Source organism: Culicoides brevitarsis, chromosome 3 (genome assembly GCF_036172545.1).
Source record: "Culicoides brevitarsis isolate CSIRO-B50_1 chromosome 3, AGI_CSIRO_Cbre_v1, whole genome shotgun sequence".
Taxonomy (NCBI): Eukaryota; Metazoa; Arthropoda; class Insecta; order Diptera; family Ceratopogonidae; genus Culicoides; species Culicoides brevitarsis.
In genome coordinates, this window is record NC_087087.1 from 20,417,031 (window position 1) to 20,435,617 (window position 18,587).

General features: G+C 26.0%; 1 protein-coding gene across 1 annotated transcript; it reads left to right on the forward strand.

The window, feature by feature from the left end:
- The first annotated feature begins 1,348 nt into the window (after nt 1–1,348).
- LOC134835301 (protein hedgehog) lies at nt 1,349–17,060 on the forward strand. The gene is made up of 4 exons (XM_063850171.1): nt 1,349–1,448; nt 6,943–7,232; nt 14,596–14,857; nt 16,393–17,060. Exons 1-4 carry the CDS (start codon nt 1,349–1,351, stop codon nt 17,058–17,060), a joined length of 1,320 nt encoding a protein of 439 aa, XP_063706241.1.
- Nucleotides 17,061–18,587: the final 1,527 nt, after the last annotated feature.

Here is an 18,587-nt window from a genome sequence, read left to right on the forward strand (position 1 = left end):
AAACGGACGGCAAATGCCTTTTGAGAATATTGTTTTGGCTTTTTTGTTTCATACAATCATTTATTATTTTTGTCCAGTGGCCGGTCTCAGATTTCAAAGATTAACGGTCGGTTTTGAAGCTTTTTTTTAGTTAATAACAATAAAAACAACAATTCAAGTAATGAAAATAAAAGGTACTAGATATTTTGTTTGTTTTAGTTTTTTTAATATATCCCACCATTTCATTTTTCAAAATATATTGCATGCCTCATTTACATACATGATATGTTTCATTGAACTTTGATTTACTAGGATATGTCAAATTTATATAATTAAAACCTAACTAAATTTAATACATACATATAATTTCTCGAGAAAACCGTCGTGTATATTGAATTAAATGCGTTAAAAATCAAGTAAAATTTTATGCATATATGTTCTTTTCAATGTACATTTATATTTCACGCTTAATTTTTCCCTAAAATTCCTCAGAATTTCTCAATTATCTCCAAACAATTCTACAAATTGAATTTCATTCGCATTTTTTCATTGGGCCTGACTAATTTCACATTCTTTCTATTTCCTTTGCATTATATTCTGATTCATCTGCCTTTTGGTATGACACACATGCTCAAATATTTTGACTTTTTTTGTTTGTCTATTTTTTAATTAGCCATAAACTTTAAGCTGAAACCTCTTTTGTAAGAAGTTTTCTGTGTCGGTCATGCTAAAAGAAAATAGAATAAAAATGTGCAATTTTTGAACAATGAAATTTAAACAATGGATGTTATGTGTGTCCAATCATATTTAAACAATTTAAAAGACAAAAAAACGAGAAGAAGAGATAAAAGGACTAAACATGTTAAAATATTATGCTTGTGGTTAAAGCAACAAAAACAAACATCCTTGTTCTATTCTTGCATTTTACGTATTGCAACATATCTTCGGAATGTATAATACATCAAGGTTTCACAAAAAAAAAAAAAAAAAAAAATAGAAGTGCTTATAGTTATAAAATTGTGATTGTTTAAAAGAAAAAATGAAATTTGTTGAAATAACTAAAAACTTACATTTATAATGAAAAAGTTATATTTAGACTATTTTCACGTGATAAGATTTATTTTTTACTGACATCGGTTATTACTAGGGACCCTCAAAAGTTTAAGGACATTCATTTTAAACTCGGACATTCATTTTCGTCATATTACCACTTTTTTGGCAAAAATTAAAATACGTACTACATATTGAGACGAGTAAAATTTAAAAAAATAGAGAAAGTAGTCGTCTAAAGAACGACATACTATACCGCATTTCGTCTTTCCAGACCTACACTTTTTTGTACTCCTCACTTCACATTTTCGTACTCCTCATGACCCTTTCACAATTCCATGTGAGGTGTCTTTATAACCTTATTTTTTCTTCGAAATGCAGTAAAAAATATTGCATGTCTTTTGATAAAAGAAAAAAATAGAGAAAGTAGCCGTCTAATTTTGGGGCACATCGGAAAACACACACAGACTACAAATCGAGTTTAATACCGCATTTTTTCTTCGAAATGCGGTAAAAACTTAAATTAGGTGAAGCTCGAAAATTATTGTTTTAAATTGTCATAAAAGTTCGATTAAAATCATGAAATATTTTTGGAAAAAATGACGGTCCCTCATGAATACAATACGCAAAAACTCAAAAATATCCAGTTGTGACTTTATAGAGCCGACACGGTAAATATCTTACAAAACAGAATTTAAATGTTTTGTTTTCTTTTATTTATTTTATTTACTTGCACATTTTTTGTGTAAACATGATTCAGCCCGGCTAGCAGGATATAAAACAAATCTATGACTCGAACATTTGTACTCATGTATTATTTCTTTCTATATTTCGGCTCTTAAGTTTAGCGGCAAATAGAACTTAAATAACAACAACTTTTTTACCTGACACAATTTTCAACTCACACAAAATCTATACTAATGCAAAAAGGACAACCGACTTATCTAGTTTTGTTAAACTAAGATGATTTTTAAAACTCCCTTTTTAAAATGAGATTAAATTAAAATTAATAAGGCGAATAAATTTAATATATCCATTTTTGTCGCTCCCCCCCTCTGATTTTCAGGGAAAAAAATAAGAATTAAATATTTTAGACATTTTTTTGAATTTTTTAATTGAAAAATTACTGTTGTCCATAAAATTATACAAAAAAAATATATATTTAAAAAAATATATTAAAAAAATGTTATACAAGAAGTTTTCAACTTCAAAAATAGATCATTTATATTCGTCAAGTCAAAAAAAAAAAATAGTAAAAAAAGCGAACTAAAAAGGAATAAACAAGAGCCTTGTGGTATCTAAGTCGGAAAAATTGCCAAGTAAATAAAGTTACAAAATTTTTGACAACAAAAACTTGAATATAAAGGATTTATTTCAGTGTATGTCAGTATTGATATTTATTTATTTATTTATTATTTATATTTTTTAATATATTTTTCAATATATTTTTTAAATATATTTTTTTAATATATTTTTTAAATACATATATTATTTTTATTTATTACTTTTTAGTGTTGTACAGAAGTAGTTTTTAACATTTATTTAATCATAAAATTTCTAAAAACTAAAAAATGACCCACAGAAAATTCATTGTAGTGACCGCCTTGGGTTAAGAGGTGTCATTTGTATGGGAGGTCCATTTTGGAGAACCGCAGGACAAAAGTGATGTATGGCAATGTCAGCAATGGCAGCGTCTCGACGAGACAAACATTTCTGCATCATTAGATTTTTGAAATTTGCACTGGGATTTGGTTTAAATTTGAATTTTCCGTTTATTTTTCGTTATAATTTCGAACTCTTATATGGGGAAAATTTTTTTGCATTATTGGGATCATGCCTAGATTCCACAAATGGGACCTAAGTTGAGCAAAATAAGCACAACCTGTAGAAGGAATGAAGGGAAAGGCGTGAGAGAGGTACGAAACGACTGACAAACCCCTTATTGACTGAATATAAAGGATCTATAAAAAACAAAAGAAACTAGCTTTTATAGGACGATTTCTATTGAAATATAAAAGAAATGTTTTTTTCAAGTCACGTGACCAAAATAATTTTTTTTTCAAAATTTTTTGTTTGAATTTTCTCAATTAAGGTTCAAAATTGTATTTTATATAAACTCAAATTTAATAAATGTTAAGAATCAACGTTAAAAGTTTAAAAACGTTAAAAAATTATGAAAAAAAAATTCAAAATTATTTACTACGCACCGCCCCCCCCCCTTGAATGAAAATCCTCATGGGACAAAAAATAAAAACATTAAATTTATTCGCCTAAGTACTTTTATATATGTATTTTTATTTTGTTTGAATAAATTTAAAAGGAAAAGGTATGTAAATCATTAGACTCGTATTATCAACTGTAAACTGACTTTCGAATGTACTATCGTAAACTCTTACAAGTACAAGTAAATTAAATATATTTAAAATTTTTTAATGCATTTTAAAAGTAATTTAAAACATCGGATAATCCCTTTTTTCCACTCAAAAAATCTTTTTCTAACCTCAATTGATTACTTCTTTTTTCTAATACATCTTACAGTAATTCAGTAAGTAGTTGTAGATTTTTACCATTAAATTAACAGCACTTAAACCTTAATCTAAGTTAACATCAAAGATAAATAAATATGGATAAAAAAATTATATTCAAATATTTGCAACAAAAATCTTTGGTGTTTTTCAGTTCGCATCGAAACTTATTGAAAAAATTTATGTATATCGATAGAAATACATATACCATAATGACGCATTTTCTTCGAATCGCGGTTAAAAGCTATTGAGTTTAAGCAGTAAGACTTACAATATGCAACACAGGATATAAAATATAAATTTTCAACCGCAAACTGTCCCTTGTTTATATGGCGGCAAACAGAAAACAAAAAATACACGATAAATTAAAATAAGATGAGATAAAAGTGTCAGATATGTAACCCAAAAGCAGAAGAGTCCGCTTTTTTATATTATTCCATGTATAAGTATACTATAATATATCTATGTAAATGTTTTAACACTAAATTATAATAATCATAATAATAGAAGAGGCAATGAACAAAGATAAACATCAAAGCGCACGCACTTTTTTATATTTATAAATAAATTATTTTGAATGATCATGTGATTTGTGATATATTTGATGATATTTCAGTTGATATAAAGTGTTTTAATGAAGTTAAAAATTCACCTGCTGCAAGACTTTAGAATACGATTATTTTGAAGACTACTTGTTAATTTTTTTCTCAACTTAGGCCGTTTCAAATTTATTTTGAACTTTTCTTTTTTTACCATTTTTTCAGAATTGTTAAGGTAACATCAATATTCTTGTTGTTCTGATTTTAAAATTTCGATACATTACAAGTTGAAATTAAAAAAAATATTCATAAAATTATTTATAACTGTCAAACGTAAAAAAAATATGATTCTAAAAATTTATTAATTTTTTTTACAATTAATTTTTTTAAAGAAGAAAATCTACGCTAATTTTGATAAAAAAAAAATTTAAATTAAATCTTTACATCTTTTTTACCCCATTTCGTATCAAAATGTGATATAAAAGTCGTCTGTGCCCGATTTCTTTGGTGTGCCCATTTGATGTTGGTGTGCCTATTTTTTGTTAGTGTGTCCATGTGCTGTTGATTTTTGTCACCTCATTCACAATGGGTACTTAACTAAATTTATTTTTTTATAACCGTATTTCTTCAGAACTTAGGTATTATGTAGAAAATTAGCAATTATCAACGGTAGCGCTGTAGTGTTACTTAGCACGTTGAGGCCTATACTTCATCACACAAGTCATAATATGGCAAACATTTTGAATGCAACAATCAATCTTTTTTTTTGAATACATTTTTTGTTTATTCTAACAAAACATTTCTGGTATAAATATTTGTGCAAAGGGCTCCTGTAGCGAAAAAGATGTTCCTACTGTGTTAAACAATATTTATTTGATCCTCCAGAGATAAATATTTTGCATACAAACGATACCTTGTATCAAAAGACTGATGATATTTAAAAAAATACAATATTGTTTCGGGTTAAGTTGAAACGGAATAAGTAAATAATAGCTCTGAGATGAAAGACTTCTTGATATACAAGAGACGAACCTAAATACGTTTTGTAAAAATTTCTTCCATTTTCTCCTCGCTTGTCGTTTTTTTTTATAATTTGTACATAATTATTATCACACTATTTTGTACAGTTCAAACTCACAATGATTTTTGTTTCGATAAATTAATGATGCAACCACAAAAAACACATTAGTACGAACACAACAACAAGATAATGATAATCATCGGTTTCTCGTCGGTCAGTTGAAATGGTTGACTAATAAAATACCTGTTGTTAAACACTTTCAAACAAAATCTGTTTGAACAAAAACGAAACGGATAATGACGAAAAAACGTCTACACTATTCTCTTTCTTGTTTTATTTTTATTATAAATACATCCCAGAATCATATCCATAGGAAAAAAAACAAATCGGTACTACATAAATAAAAGAAAATCATTGGACTTCATAAGAAACAAAAAAAAAGCATATAAATAAATGGAATGCTCCAATCGTAGTGTATCTAGACCAAATCAATTTATATTCCTCTAAAGCTTTTTTTAAAGTTTAGTTACGTTTTCTTATGTAGATTTCAATTGAAAAGATCCTAGGAATGTCTAAAATTTGAAAGCACCCTTATTAAAATCTTTGAATCTGTATGAAACTTAACTAAAATTTATTTCTGTTTACTTCGTCAGAAAGTTTTCATTCATTCCAGATCGGGTTTTTACCCGAAGTTGAGAAACAAACTAACACAGAGAAAAGTTAAACTCCTCCTCTTGCGGGGAAAGCGGGGCAAATTCAAACACGGGGCAAATTCAAAACATTCAAACCAAAGAAAAAATGAATTGGAATCATAAATATGGACTGTCATCTACTTATATCATATTTCACATGTACGGGCACATTTAAAAAAAATACAGTAAATTTAAGTTAAGATTCCAGGCTTTAAACGGAATCCATAATTTTTCCCATCTTCAAACTTACCCCATTCACCCCTACTGAAAAATTTATTAATATTTTTGATTTTTAGAACTGAATTTTTTAATTAGAGTTTAATTTCGGTCCCATCGTTTAGCGAGAAAGAGTTTTTAGAGGCTCAAGGAGTTCTTTATGAGTATTTTAAAACGAACAATGTCAAATTAAAAAAACATATTGTATATAATATACATATAACATGTATAGAGTAACATATAAAATATATAAAAATACCATATGCGAGCACACATTAACACACATTGGTGCAGAATAACTCCAATACAAACACAGTAGACTTCATTTTTTTTTTCTTTGAGTCTCCTAATTTTCGAAAAAAATGAATGGAAATTGATTTAGTTTGAATACTGAAGTAAATGAAGTTAGATCGTATGAAAGACCAGACAAGAGCATTGTAGATTAACTTGTTACTTTATCAATATGTGTGCAAAATTATTAAAAAAAAAAACATATATAATTGACTGATTAAATACTTTACAGCAAAACAGTTATCACGGTGAATATTCGTTATCAAGAGAGAAAATCAATCTTACCTTATCTATTAAAAAGATATGAAACATGTGAAGTGAGTTTCAACAAAACAACATTACAAATGCAAAAATAACGGAGAAACAAAAATTATTCAGGTTAAATATAATTTATGTGCAAATATGTACCTAAACAAAATAAGATACAAAAGTTAAAATCACAAAATGAAATTCTAATGAATAAAAATGAAAAATTATGAAGAAATAAAAATAAAAAAATATGAGTGAAACATAACGTTCTATAAAACAAAAAATATATATTTATTCATATAAAATCTTCAAATAAGCTTGGTAAAAGAAAGCTTACAGAATAAAAATCAAAATGTATCCTAAAGTCATTAAAATAAATAATAATACGAAATTAATTTTCTTCATAATTGTGACACTTATGTTAACATCAGTACAATCATGTGGTCCAGGCAGGGGCTTTGGAGGTCCAAGACGAAGTAGAAAATTAACACCATTAGTTTTTAAACAGCATGTACCAAATGTTTCGGAAAATACTCTTGGTGCATCAGGGTTACAGGAAGGAAAAATTACAAAAGATAGTCCAAAATTCAATAAACTCGTACCAAATTACAATAAAGATATTATTTTTAAGGATGAAGAAGGAACTGGTGCTGACCGACTCATGACAGAGGTATGTCGCTTCCTATTTTTTTTTTTAATATTTAAATAAATGTTTTGTTTTAGTATTAAAAAAATTTAACTACAAAAAATAATAATCCCTGTTTTTTTCTTATTCATTAAGTACTGTGTATTTAAGCTTCATAACATATTTAATTGTACATATTTTTGTCAAGAATTTCCCAAACATAACATTTTTTGATTATTTTATGGCTTCTTTTTACATTATTTCCTTGAAAATGAATGAAAGAAGATACCAAGATACTTTCATCGTAAGGCCGTCGGTCAATCCAATAGTTTATATAAATCATAATTTTGTATGATACATCTAAGATTTTCACTCAGAAAAAATACTTTGAATATGAAGGAAAAATTAGTGTTGAAAATTTTTAAAATTAATTTTGTTCGATATAAATTCTAATTATCAAAGTATTGAATAAATATCGTTAAACACACCTTAAAATGTATTAAAATCCACTGATACTTCCATTTTTAAAAAATGAAGCTAAAAAGTTTTATCAACAGTTTTTATGCCCCAGTTTAAATGAAATGATACAAAAAAATAAATTTTGTAATAAAATATTTATACAAAAGGGAAATTAATAATAAACTAAAATGTCAAACTAGATTAGCTATGTCAAAAATGATCCTACAGTATTTATGTAAAGAGTGTCATATTACACTTCAAATTATTTGTTTGCCCAAATCATAGGTTATGTCTTTACAGCCAATTTTTGTTGTTTTCGAGCTTATCGTATCGTACTACTAATCAAATTGAATGATCAACCAATGATATTTTTATCGATTGAAAGAACAATAGAAACTTTACTTTTTTTATTCAAAATAATACTTTTGAACTTATTAGAAAGGGCATTCCATTTCAAATAATACGAAAAACCCGGTTTGACTTTTAATCAAAACAGAAATAGAACTGAAAATGTGAATAGATCTTCCACAAAAAAAAATCTATTGGTGAAAATTTGAATTTGATTTTTTGATAGACCTCACCCTATTTCATGCTATTGGAATATTTTGAAGAGAGATTTTTAAACTTAAATTTATTAAATAGCCCTTTCTATACCTACATTATGATTGAAAAAATATACATTATTATTTCATACGATATCAATGAAAAATGAAATGATATCAAAAACTTTTATTTTTTTTTTCTCGAAAGATAAATAATAATTTTAAAATTTTACTACTTATGTAGTGACTGATTATTATCTGGACTTAAACTTATTCGACTTGTCGTTGACTGTTTTTTTAATTTAAATAAAAAACAAAACAATCTCTTTTGTTTTGATTTATTTACAACAATAAACAGTCATGGATTTTATTTTTACTTACATCGATTTTAAATGATACAATAAAACTTCATTCTTAAAATAACTAGCAAAGATAACATTAATACATTCGTCATGAAAAATATTTGTGAATAAAATAATGTGGAAAGAACAGTACCGTCCAGTTTATCATAAAGCTTGACAATATAAGAAAAAATTGATATTGTCAAAAAAAACAGTGCTGTAGATTGTAATAAAGTTAAATATACAATAGGTGTGGTACATGGTTAACTCTTACAAAATATTGTCATTATATTTATTATTATTGAGATAGAAAATCTTCGTAATGTGATCAATTTAAACGTATTTCAATAAAATATACTAGAAAATAAAAAAATAAATATTACTTGGTACAATTATCATTTAAATTGAAACACATTGCATTGTATCAGACTGAAATTTCAGCGAAAGCACAAGTTCAGGTACCTATGCGGTAAGAATGGATGTGGTTAAACGGAAATATTTTTTGCGGTTTCCCTGATTCAAGTAACTGATATTCTTATCATTTTTTTACGTCCGTAATTTAACGTCACCAGGTTATGTTACAATATTAAATTAAAGGAAACGACATACTGACTTTGTCTTGGTAGGGTCAAATCGTTCAACAGCTAATGGACTTATATTTTATTCATTGTATTTGGTTCTGCAGTCAATTACTTGAATCATCAATTTCTCAATCATATTTAAATATAGATAATTCAAGTGCACTTGAGGTAAATGCATGTTTAACCAGTATTTAACAGCATTTCCATTTTTTTATTTAATTTTGTATTGTTGTTTCTTTTATGTTTATATTTGTCTGTAAAAATCTTATACAAGTGTGACGGTTCTTTTTTATGGTATATGTAGGTACATATTTTTCTTAAGCTTTTATGTAAAACAACACACTATTATGAAAACAAAGAAGTGAGAAATAGTTTTCAGTACATTTGTATAGATTATTGTAAGTCTTAATAGCTCTTATTTTCATATTCATAAGTTGTGTTTTATTATTTTTATTTAGTATACTGACCATATTATCATTCTAATAATAATATGAGGGTAAACATTTTTTGAGGATCACCGATATATTTATACCTCTTTATTTATACCTTCAAATATCCCAATGGTAAAAAAAATCTAATACGAATCATGATGGAGTGATTATGGTTCGTTTGTTTTAGCTTGATTTGTTGTGTAATATGTTTAAATTTCAAAAATTGTTTATTTTATGTTTTGGAAAACAAACAACACGAAAAAGTAAAATGAAAAAGGCTTACACCAAAATATTTTTAAACACTAGAAATATAATGTTATCAAAATATAATTACTTGCTCGGTCTAAAAGTTCATCAGTTTTAAAATATTTACATGAAAAATATAAAACACATCAAAAATCATATATGTAACAAATTAATTTTTAATTAATAGTGACAGTAAATGACACTTTTTATAATGCGTCGAATTAATTATGATTGGTGTGATTAATAATACTGGTGTTAACAATTTATGAAGGGTGAGAATCGTACACCTGTATGTAAAAGAAACGATTAAAATATGACAAGACATATGATGCTAACAAATTATATGTATACTTCTTTTTTATAGTTAAAACTACCGCAGTAGTAAATGACTATCCATATTATGATGGAAAATTTAATATGTTATTTAATAATTTATACTTTAAAACTTTTTATGAATGAACATCATAAAAGACATACAACGTTTACAAGATAAAAGAAGAGAACAGGTTTAGAACATTTAACAGCTATTCACTTATTATATTTATCTTGAATATTGTGACATGTACTTATTAAATTAATAAGATAATAATAATAATCAACTTCTTATTAAAACAAAATATGTAAAAATAGAGAAAAAAAAAGTAAGATTAATGGTAGACCTTTTGTTCTTTCAAAGTATATTTATAAGTTTGCAATAAATGTACATAATTTTAAAAGAAAATTAAATTCTCGTTATGTGGTATGCAAAAAAATCTTATGCGCAATACTAGAAGGTTTACATCGTCTTGTCTTTTCTGTGCCAAAAGATTTTTTCTGCTAAACACTACAAAAACTTCGAACAACTTCCCAAAGCAGATTTTACTTGATTGCATTTCAAAATTATGAATTATAAGCTTCAATTATTTGAAGGAATAAATCAAATATTAGGAGAATCTTTAAAGTCCAAAAATGATTTATAACTATGTCACATTTTTTGCCAAAATATTCAGACATAATTAATGCATGAGTGAACCATAAAAATCTCGGTAGTGTTTTGCTTGATATGATAAATTTTGTTGTTGATCACATAATCATAATCAATATTAATCTTTAGATGCAGGTGCAACATACTGAATACTTATGTAATATGATACTTTTTGTGACATGTGGATATCTAATTTGTTTTTGTGTTTATAATATGAACAATGACACTTTAAAACTGTGGAAAATTTGAAGAATGCTATTATTTTACTTGGATTATGTTCAAATATAGATTCATTTTTTCATAAAAAAAATAGTAAAAAATAGTACTTTAAAGCTATTTAAAATATAACTTTATTGCTATATTTGAAAATAAATATGCTGGTGATCTCAAATAAGATACTATTTCATAATAATTCATTAAAAAATAAGAGAAAAGTATTGACAGTAAAAATCTCATTCTAGATTCGAAACAGAATCATCCACAATGACCAAGAAAGATTTAAAAAAATTCTCATAACACTTTGTAAATAAATAATTATGTTTAGTCCAATGAAAAATAATAATTAAACTGAATAGAAATAATATTTACAAAAGCTGAATGATTGTTTCGCTCATTATTAATATTATGACAGATTGTAAATAAATATAAGTTTTTGCGTAGTTCAATTAAATTACGTGTTAAATTATGCCTTTAATGTCAAAGTCCCAACCTACATATTTTATGACTTAACAAGGATCATCCAAAGGATGAATAACGGGATATATCTAATGGGAGATTTAAAAAATGATGTAGGTAAAGTGGATTCAATCCTTCGTGTTCTACGATTCAAAAGAGGAAAAGCAAAAACAAAATAACTTGTATGGCACGTTGTAGATTATGAGGATTATTATTATACAAATACTTGAAATATTTTACCCTTCCAATAAATAATAAAATAAAAGCCACACACTTCATAATGACATGATTTGTTAAAACCTACAAAAATTATAATCATGATAACGTTACAACAAATATTTTGAATTATTACTTCATCATTCTGTTTACATGTAGAATTAAAAAAATATATACAGAATACCGTATTTCGATTTCCGACCTCCGTTTTTGTTCAAAAATTTCAAGTCAACATCTCTTTTTGCATGATATCCTTGCATACCGCATATATATATATATATATATGTATTATGATTTTTAAATTTAAATAATTTGTTGTATTTATTTTTAGTTTAGTTTTTTTGTATCCAGGCACTCCCTCTAATTTACGACGTATTTTTTAACATGGTCCCCTCTATCAATCAAACGGAAATTTTTCATGTACCAAAGTTCAAATTTCAATAGACATTCTGATTGGCTGATTTACCCTTAGGCTGATGAGGCTTTTAGGGTTTCTGTAGAAAAAAATTCTTTAAAATGGGCTCTCATTTTATGAAAAAAGCCCATTACTGGACACTCGTGAAAAAGTAAGGAAAATAAATTAAAGAATAAAATATTGAACCGAAAATACTTTTAAAAAATATTCTGATAAATCCAAAACAAAAAAGTTATGAAATTTTGAATATAGGTTATTTTTGACGACGTCGTACTGTTACTAATGCTTTTTATTTAAGGAATGTACAAAATTATTTAAAATTTTCCGATCAATAAAAATCAAAATAAACATAGTATTAGACAAAACAAAAAAAAAATAATCCCACTAAACCTCGTCACAGATGTCATATTAAATATTTTTACATGGTTGTCAATTTGTAAAAATGTATTTGCCTTTTATATTTAAAAATGTGTGTACACAATATCAGTATTGTTGTGAAGTAGTTTTACACGTAAAAGTAAAGATATGCCTTTTAATTTTTTTATATTCGATATATATATAAAGTATACCATACATGTGATGGGTATTTCATTAAGCTTGGTAAAAAATAAAAATAAATTTATGTTGCGCGCATCGAAACGGTGTATAAAAATATGTATATTTGTTCATTTTTATGAGATTCACCTCTTCGCATATTATTTTTTGTCTCGTTAACATTTCTATTGTTTAAGTTCTTAGAATCACTAAGTTTTAATTTGCTTTTTCGATTGCGTAGATTAGCGTAATATATTTTAAATACCTGTTTAAGGCATAAATAGCTTTTCTTACAAAAGATACTTCTAATTTGAAGGAACCAAAGTGCAATAGTCATTATAATTTTTATGGCAATTTTGAAAACTTAACACCAGGATAATCAAATAGTAGCTATGTATTATTTTGTTTTACAAAAAATATATTTGCGAGAACTGGAAGAAACTTAACAAAAGAAAACATTTTAAAGTAAAAAAAGAAGTAGTTGCTTAAAAACAAGTTTTCGAAGTGTACTAATAATAAGAAGAAGAAACGTACATTCATATATATAATACATGTATATAGATTTATACACAAAATATATATTGTGATACTGATATAGCGCTCAAATACAACGATGAAAAATTACTCCCATAATTCACGGAACATACATAGCTTAACTTTATGTTCAGCGTGTTTTTCTCTTTATATTTTTTCGTGCATTCAAAAGTTGTTTGAGCAATATATAATGTTGGTATCTTAAAGTATGCCTATTATTATTTATAAAAGATTTTCTCTTATATTTTATATTCATATGAACCAGTTAAACGGGTTCCATTATCATAATCATTCAACAATTCCGCTTTAAAGTATTGAGAAGAGATAAAAATATTATTATTTATTATTACTTGTATTCTGTTTTGTTATTGGCTATATTATACATAAATACTTTGAATCCATGTTTTTTTTCAATAATATTTTTTTTTTCTAAAATTTATCAATACTCTTACTAAATTTTATATTCATTTTTTTTGATTAACCAAAAAATTAATATACCTACTAATATAATACATATTGTTTTTTCATCATAATTTTAGGTTGCAATTAAATTACTTTGAATTAGCGAAGCACATTCGAATTCCTTTGTGAACATAATTAGTTCATGAGAAAATATTTCATAAAAATTATTTGAGACGCCTAATTTATACAAAAAATTTTCAAAAAAAAATTAATTTTTATGCCTCAATTCGAGTTTTTTGGAAAGTTTATTGTCGTTTAGCACCTATCCACTTTTGAATCTGGGAATTTTTCCGAAAACAATATAGTATGTGGAAAATATGCTACAAAACAATATTTTAATTAATATTATTTTTATGCAATATAGAAGATAGTAAAATAATATAAATTAGAAAATACAGATGTTCAAACAATTTTATCTTTTATCAATAATAAAAAAAAATAAAATAAAACAATACCACACCTTGCAAAAATAAGATCTTAATATTTGAAAATCTCCCATAGTAAAAAAAATGATTCATCTCTTTTATAATTTAAACCTTTTTCTTACATCAATAAGAAAATTATCATCTAATCAAAATGCAATTTACTTAATGAAAGGAAACCACCTGGATTTTAATCAATTCATGTACAAATGAAAGTTTCATGAATGAAACCTTTATTTGTATAGTAGAAACCATAAATGTGACTTAATATTTTATATATTTTTTTTTTTGTTTAGACAAACATTCAGACCGTCTGTTTTTAACTTTTATTATAAAGTTTTTACACATGGGAAAATAATGCTTTACCCTGTACAATAAGAGTCATTGTATAAGAGTGTTTTTGTTTAGGTTATGGTGACATTTGCGAAAAGTTGAAAGTCAAAACATCATTAATCAATTTGAAAACATATTTGAAATTCTAAATTAATCCATAAATAACTAACTTGGTGTTTTACTTATATTTTACTAAGCTTAGTATAAACTTTTAGACTTTCATTCATTTATAAATATAATTTTATATTTACAGAGATGCAAAGAAAAGTTAAATACTCTAGCTGTTTCAGTTATGAATCACTGGCCTGGTGTTAGACTGAGGGTTACCGAAGGATGGGATGACGACGATTATCATTCACCTGATTCATTACATTATGAGGGAAGAGCGGTGGACATTACTACATCAGATCGTGATCGTAGTAAATATGGTATGCTTGCTCGACTAGCTGTCGAAGCTGGGTTTGACTGGGTGTATTATGAGAGCAGGTCACACATTCATTGTTCAGTAAAATCAGGTATGTTTTTGTTTGTTTACTTTTCTTATTTACTCTGGTAAAATTCTTACATATAAAAAAACGCGTGAGAAACGATAAAATTTAAAATTTATTATCAAAAATCAAATTTTTAAAATTTTTAAATTCCGCTTTTTTTAAACTTAAATCAATAGACATATCTTTTCTTTATGAAAAACGATTCTGTATCTCATTTTAAAAGGCACACGTTTCATAAAAATAAGGAATTTTTCAGTAAAAAAAAAACAAAACTGAGTTGTACGGCCACCTCAACAAGCTCAAAGTATATAAAAAACATAAAAAAATCGTTTTAATGTATTTGAAGTCGTGCATATATATAAAACATCATAAGTAAAGTAAGAGTATCTACATTTGAACGAAAAATCAACGCCTTTCAAAAAAGCCGCCTTCTTCTATTCAAAGTAAAAATGGAAGAAAGAATAAACCAAAAAAAGTCTATTTATTCAACATTAGATTACCTTTTTATAAAAAGAGAATTTTCTATATGAATGAACGATACAGAAATGTTGTGTATCTTTTCATTGTAAACGTTGCATGTTGGTCAGTAATATATGTACGAAGTTTTTCTACCCATATAAATAAATAAAAAAAAAATACACTGAATAAAAAATTAGCAACCTAACAAAATGGAGCAAAAGTTTATGTAAGCACCACACATATTGAAATTAAACATCCTATAAAGGTACTCGGAAAAGCGGATTTACAGGTATTCTCAGGAAATACAGGCCCCGAGTATTCTGGTAAACAAAATTCTTTTTGCCCGATTGCCAGTTAATAAAAATAATAAAATATCTTAAAAATCAGAAATGTTACACATATATTACACTTTACACATATAATTTGGCTTTTTGAGATTAAATATTATGTGCATATTTCTTCAAAAATAAACGAGCCAACGATATAGTTGCCATAAAAAAAATATTAACTGTAAATTACTTACTTGATTATTTGATCTTTTTCAAAAACGTGTGGCTTATTTAGTCCTTTTAATTTTCTTCGAATATTAAAAATTATTTATATCGATACATACTTATATCGAATAAAATGTTTGTATCAGGCTTGTATAATCTAGATCAATGATCTAAAAATCAAATCATGATCTAATATATTTTGCATGCATCAGATCCAATCACAAAAGATTTGATTTTTGATCTGATTTGCAAATCGATTCAAAAAATTTTCAACCCTCAACTTTTTTTGATTTGATGTGATCTAATTTTGATTTAAAATATTTTTTAAATCAAATCAAATCAAAAAAAAAATCAGTGTTGAAATTTTTTTCACTTGATTTGATTTAAAAAATGATTTAAATCAAAATTAGATCAGATCAAATCAAAAAAAGTTGAGGGTTGAAAAATTATTAATTCGATTTGCAAATCAAATCAAAAATCAAATCATGATCTGATCTGTCGCCTCAAAAAAGATCGAATCATTTTTTGATTTTGATTTTGATCTAGATTATACAAGCCTGGTTTGTATGTGCAATTTGTTTTCATGAGATATTCTCTTTATTTCAGATTCATCACATACTTCACATTTGATGGGTTGCTTTACTGCTGAGAGTACTGTTACTATGAAAGACGGTACAAAACAACGCTTGGCTGATCTACAAGTAGGTGAAAAGGTGCAAAGTATTGATTCCAAAGGAAATGTTATCTTGAGTGAAGTCCTTACGTTTCTTGACCGTGATACAGATCAAACGCGTGAATTTGTACGACTAGAAGTGAGCAATTCCAAGAGTATTACAGTTACGCCATCGCATTTATTAATGGTTTGGCAACCAAACACACATCAAATAAATTATATGTTTGCTGATAAAATCGAAGAAGGTGACTACCTATTAGTCAATGTAGATAGAAATTTGGAGCCACAAAAAGTGAGGAAAGTATCAGCAGTGATGTCAAAAGGTGTATATGCTCCTCTCACATCACAAGGTACACTATTGGTCGATTCAATAGCTGCTTCTTGTTATGCTGTAATCGAAAGTCAAACAATTGCACATTGGAGTTTTGCTCCATATCGATTATTCAACAATGTGTGGAAGTTGTTCAAACCAATTTCAAACCAAAAAGACAAAATTAGTAGATTAACAAATAAACTTCATCAAAATGGCATCAATTGGTATGCTAAGGCATTGTACTCAATCAAAGATATATTTTTACCAACAGACTGGATCTATAAATAAAGGATAGGTTTAAAATATGTTTACAACAGTACTTCTATTAGGTGAAAAATCGCAAACATTTATAATTTGTATATAAAATTTTCGTTTTTATAAATATTTATAATAGAATATGTATTGTAAATAAATATGCATTCAAAGAATAAACATTTTATTCAAAACCATTATAATTATAAAAATTAAAATATACCGTAATGTAGAGAATGCTAAGAGAACTTAAAAATCTGTTCTCTTAACGAAAATGGAAGTCAAAACTCGTTCTCTTAACATTTTTTGTTTCAAATTCTTATTTTTGAAAATTTTTGACTAAAAATTTTGAAATTTTAATTAATTTTTTTTTTTAGAATTATTAATTTATTATTAAGAAATAATCATTTTAGTGTCAAAAACATTTAAAAATACAACTAAAAATTGTTGAATAAAATACTTTAAAAAGTCAAAAATTTAGGAGAAATTGTCTTCTCTTAACTTCAAAATTAGCCTTCTCTTAATTTATTTACATTTTTCTGTTTCATTTGAACTTTAACATAGGGTTCGTCCCATGCACATGTCGACACATATGCTGCATGAAAATACTATGTCGACATGAAAAATTGACATGGAAAAAAAATTTAAAGCAAAAATTGAATATTTTCAATTGAATTAGTTTTTTTTATGAACGCAATTCTCATTTTATGTTTATTTTTCAAATTCGTCTTATTTTTTACTTTAATTTCGAGTTTAAAAATTTAATTCATTCCATTTAATCAAATTTTTGAATATCTATACAAACTACTTTTTATTGAAAGAAAATTAAGATTTTAAGAAAAAAAATTTCAAATGGTTAACAAATTACGACATATTTGCATGTCGACCTGCATGGTTTTTTTCATGCAGCATATTCCGAACACTACTTTAACAGTTTTTTTTCTCTTAGTATTCTCTTCATTACGGTAATTACAGACTTAAAATGATTAGTTTTAGTATTTAATTTAAAAGTAAGTAGTGAAAAAACAAATTTCTATAAGTATTGTAACAATTTAAATACAAAGTTGACAATGGCTTAGTCTTAATAAAGTGCCATTTTTAATAACTAATAAATTACTTTTACATTGTAAGCACAACTTTCACTAGGCCAGTGATAGAATTATTAATAAATCATAAAAAGCACAATAATTTTTCAATATACACTATAGGTATTTTCGTATTTTTGTGAGAAAAGAAATCCCTAAAAAATAAGCCTGTGTAAGAAAAATGAATTTCGAATAATAATAAATGAAATAAAAATCGTAACTATAAAAAGTGATGTAGCATAAGATAGTTTATCATTCCGTAGAAAATATTGATTATAAATATTTATAAAAAAAAGTATTTTATTTAAAAAATTCATTCAAAATTACTTAGCTTGCGACTCTTCAAAATTGCATATGTTAGTAGTAAAACAGACAAAAATTAAAACATCGCATTTTGCATGAAATATTTTTGATAAAGATGTTTTCCATTTTTTTATTCCATCTATTTGAATACATAGCTAAAATCATGCTTAAGATA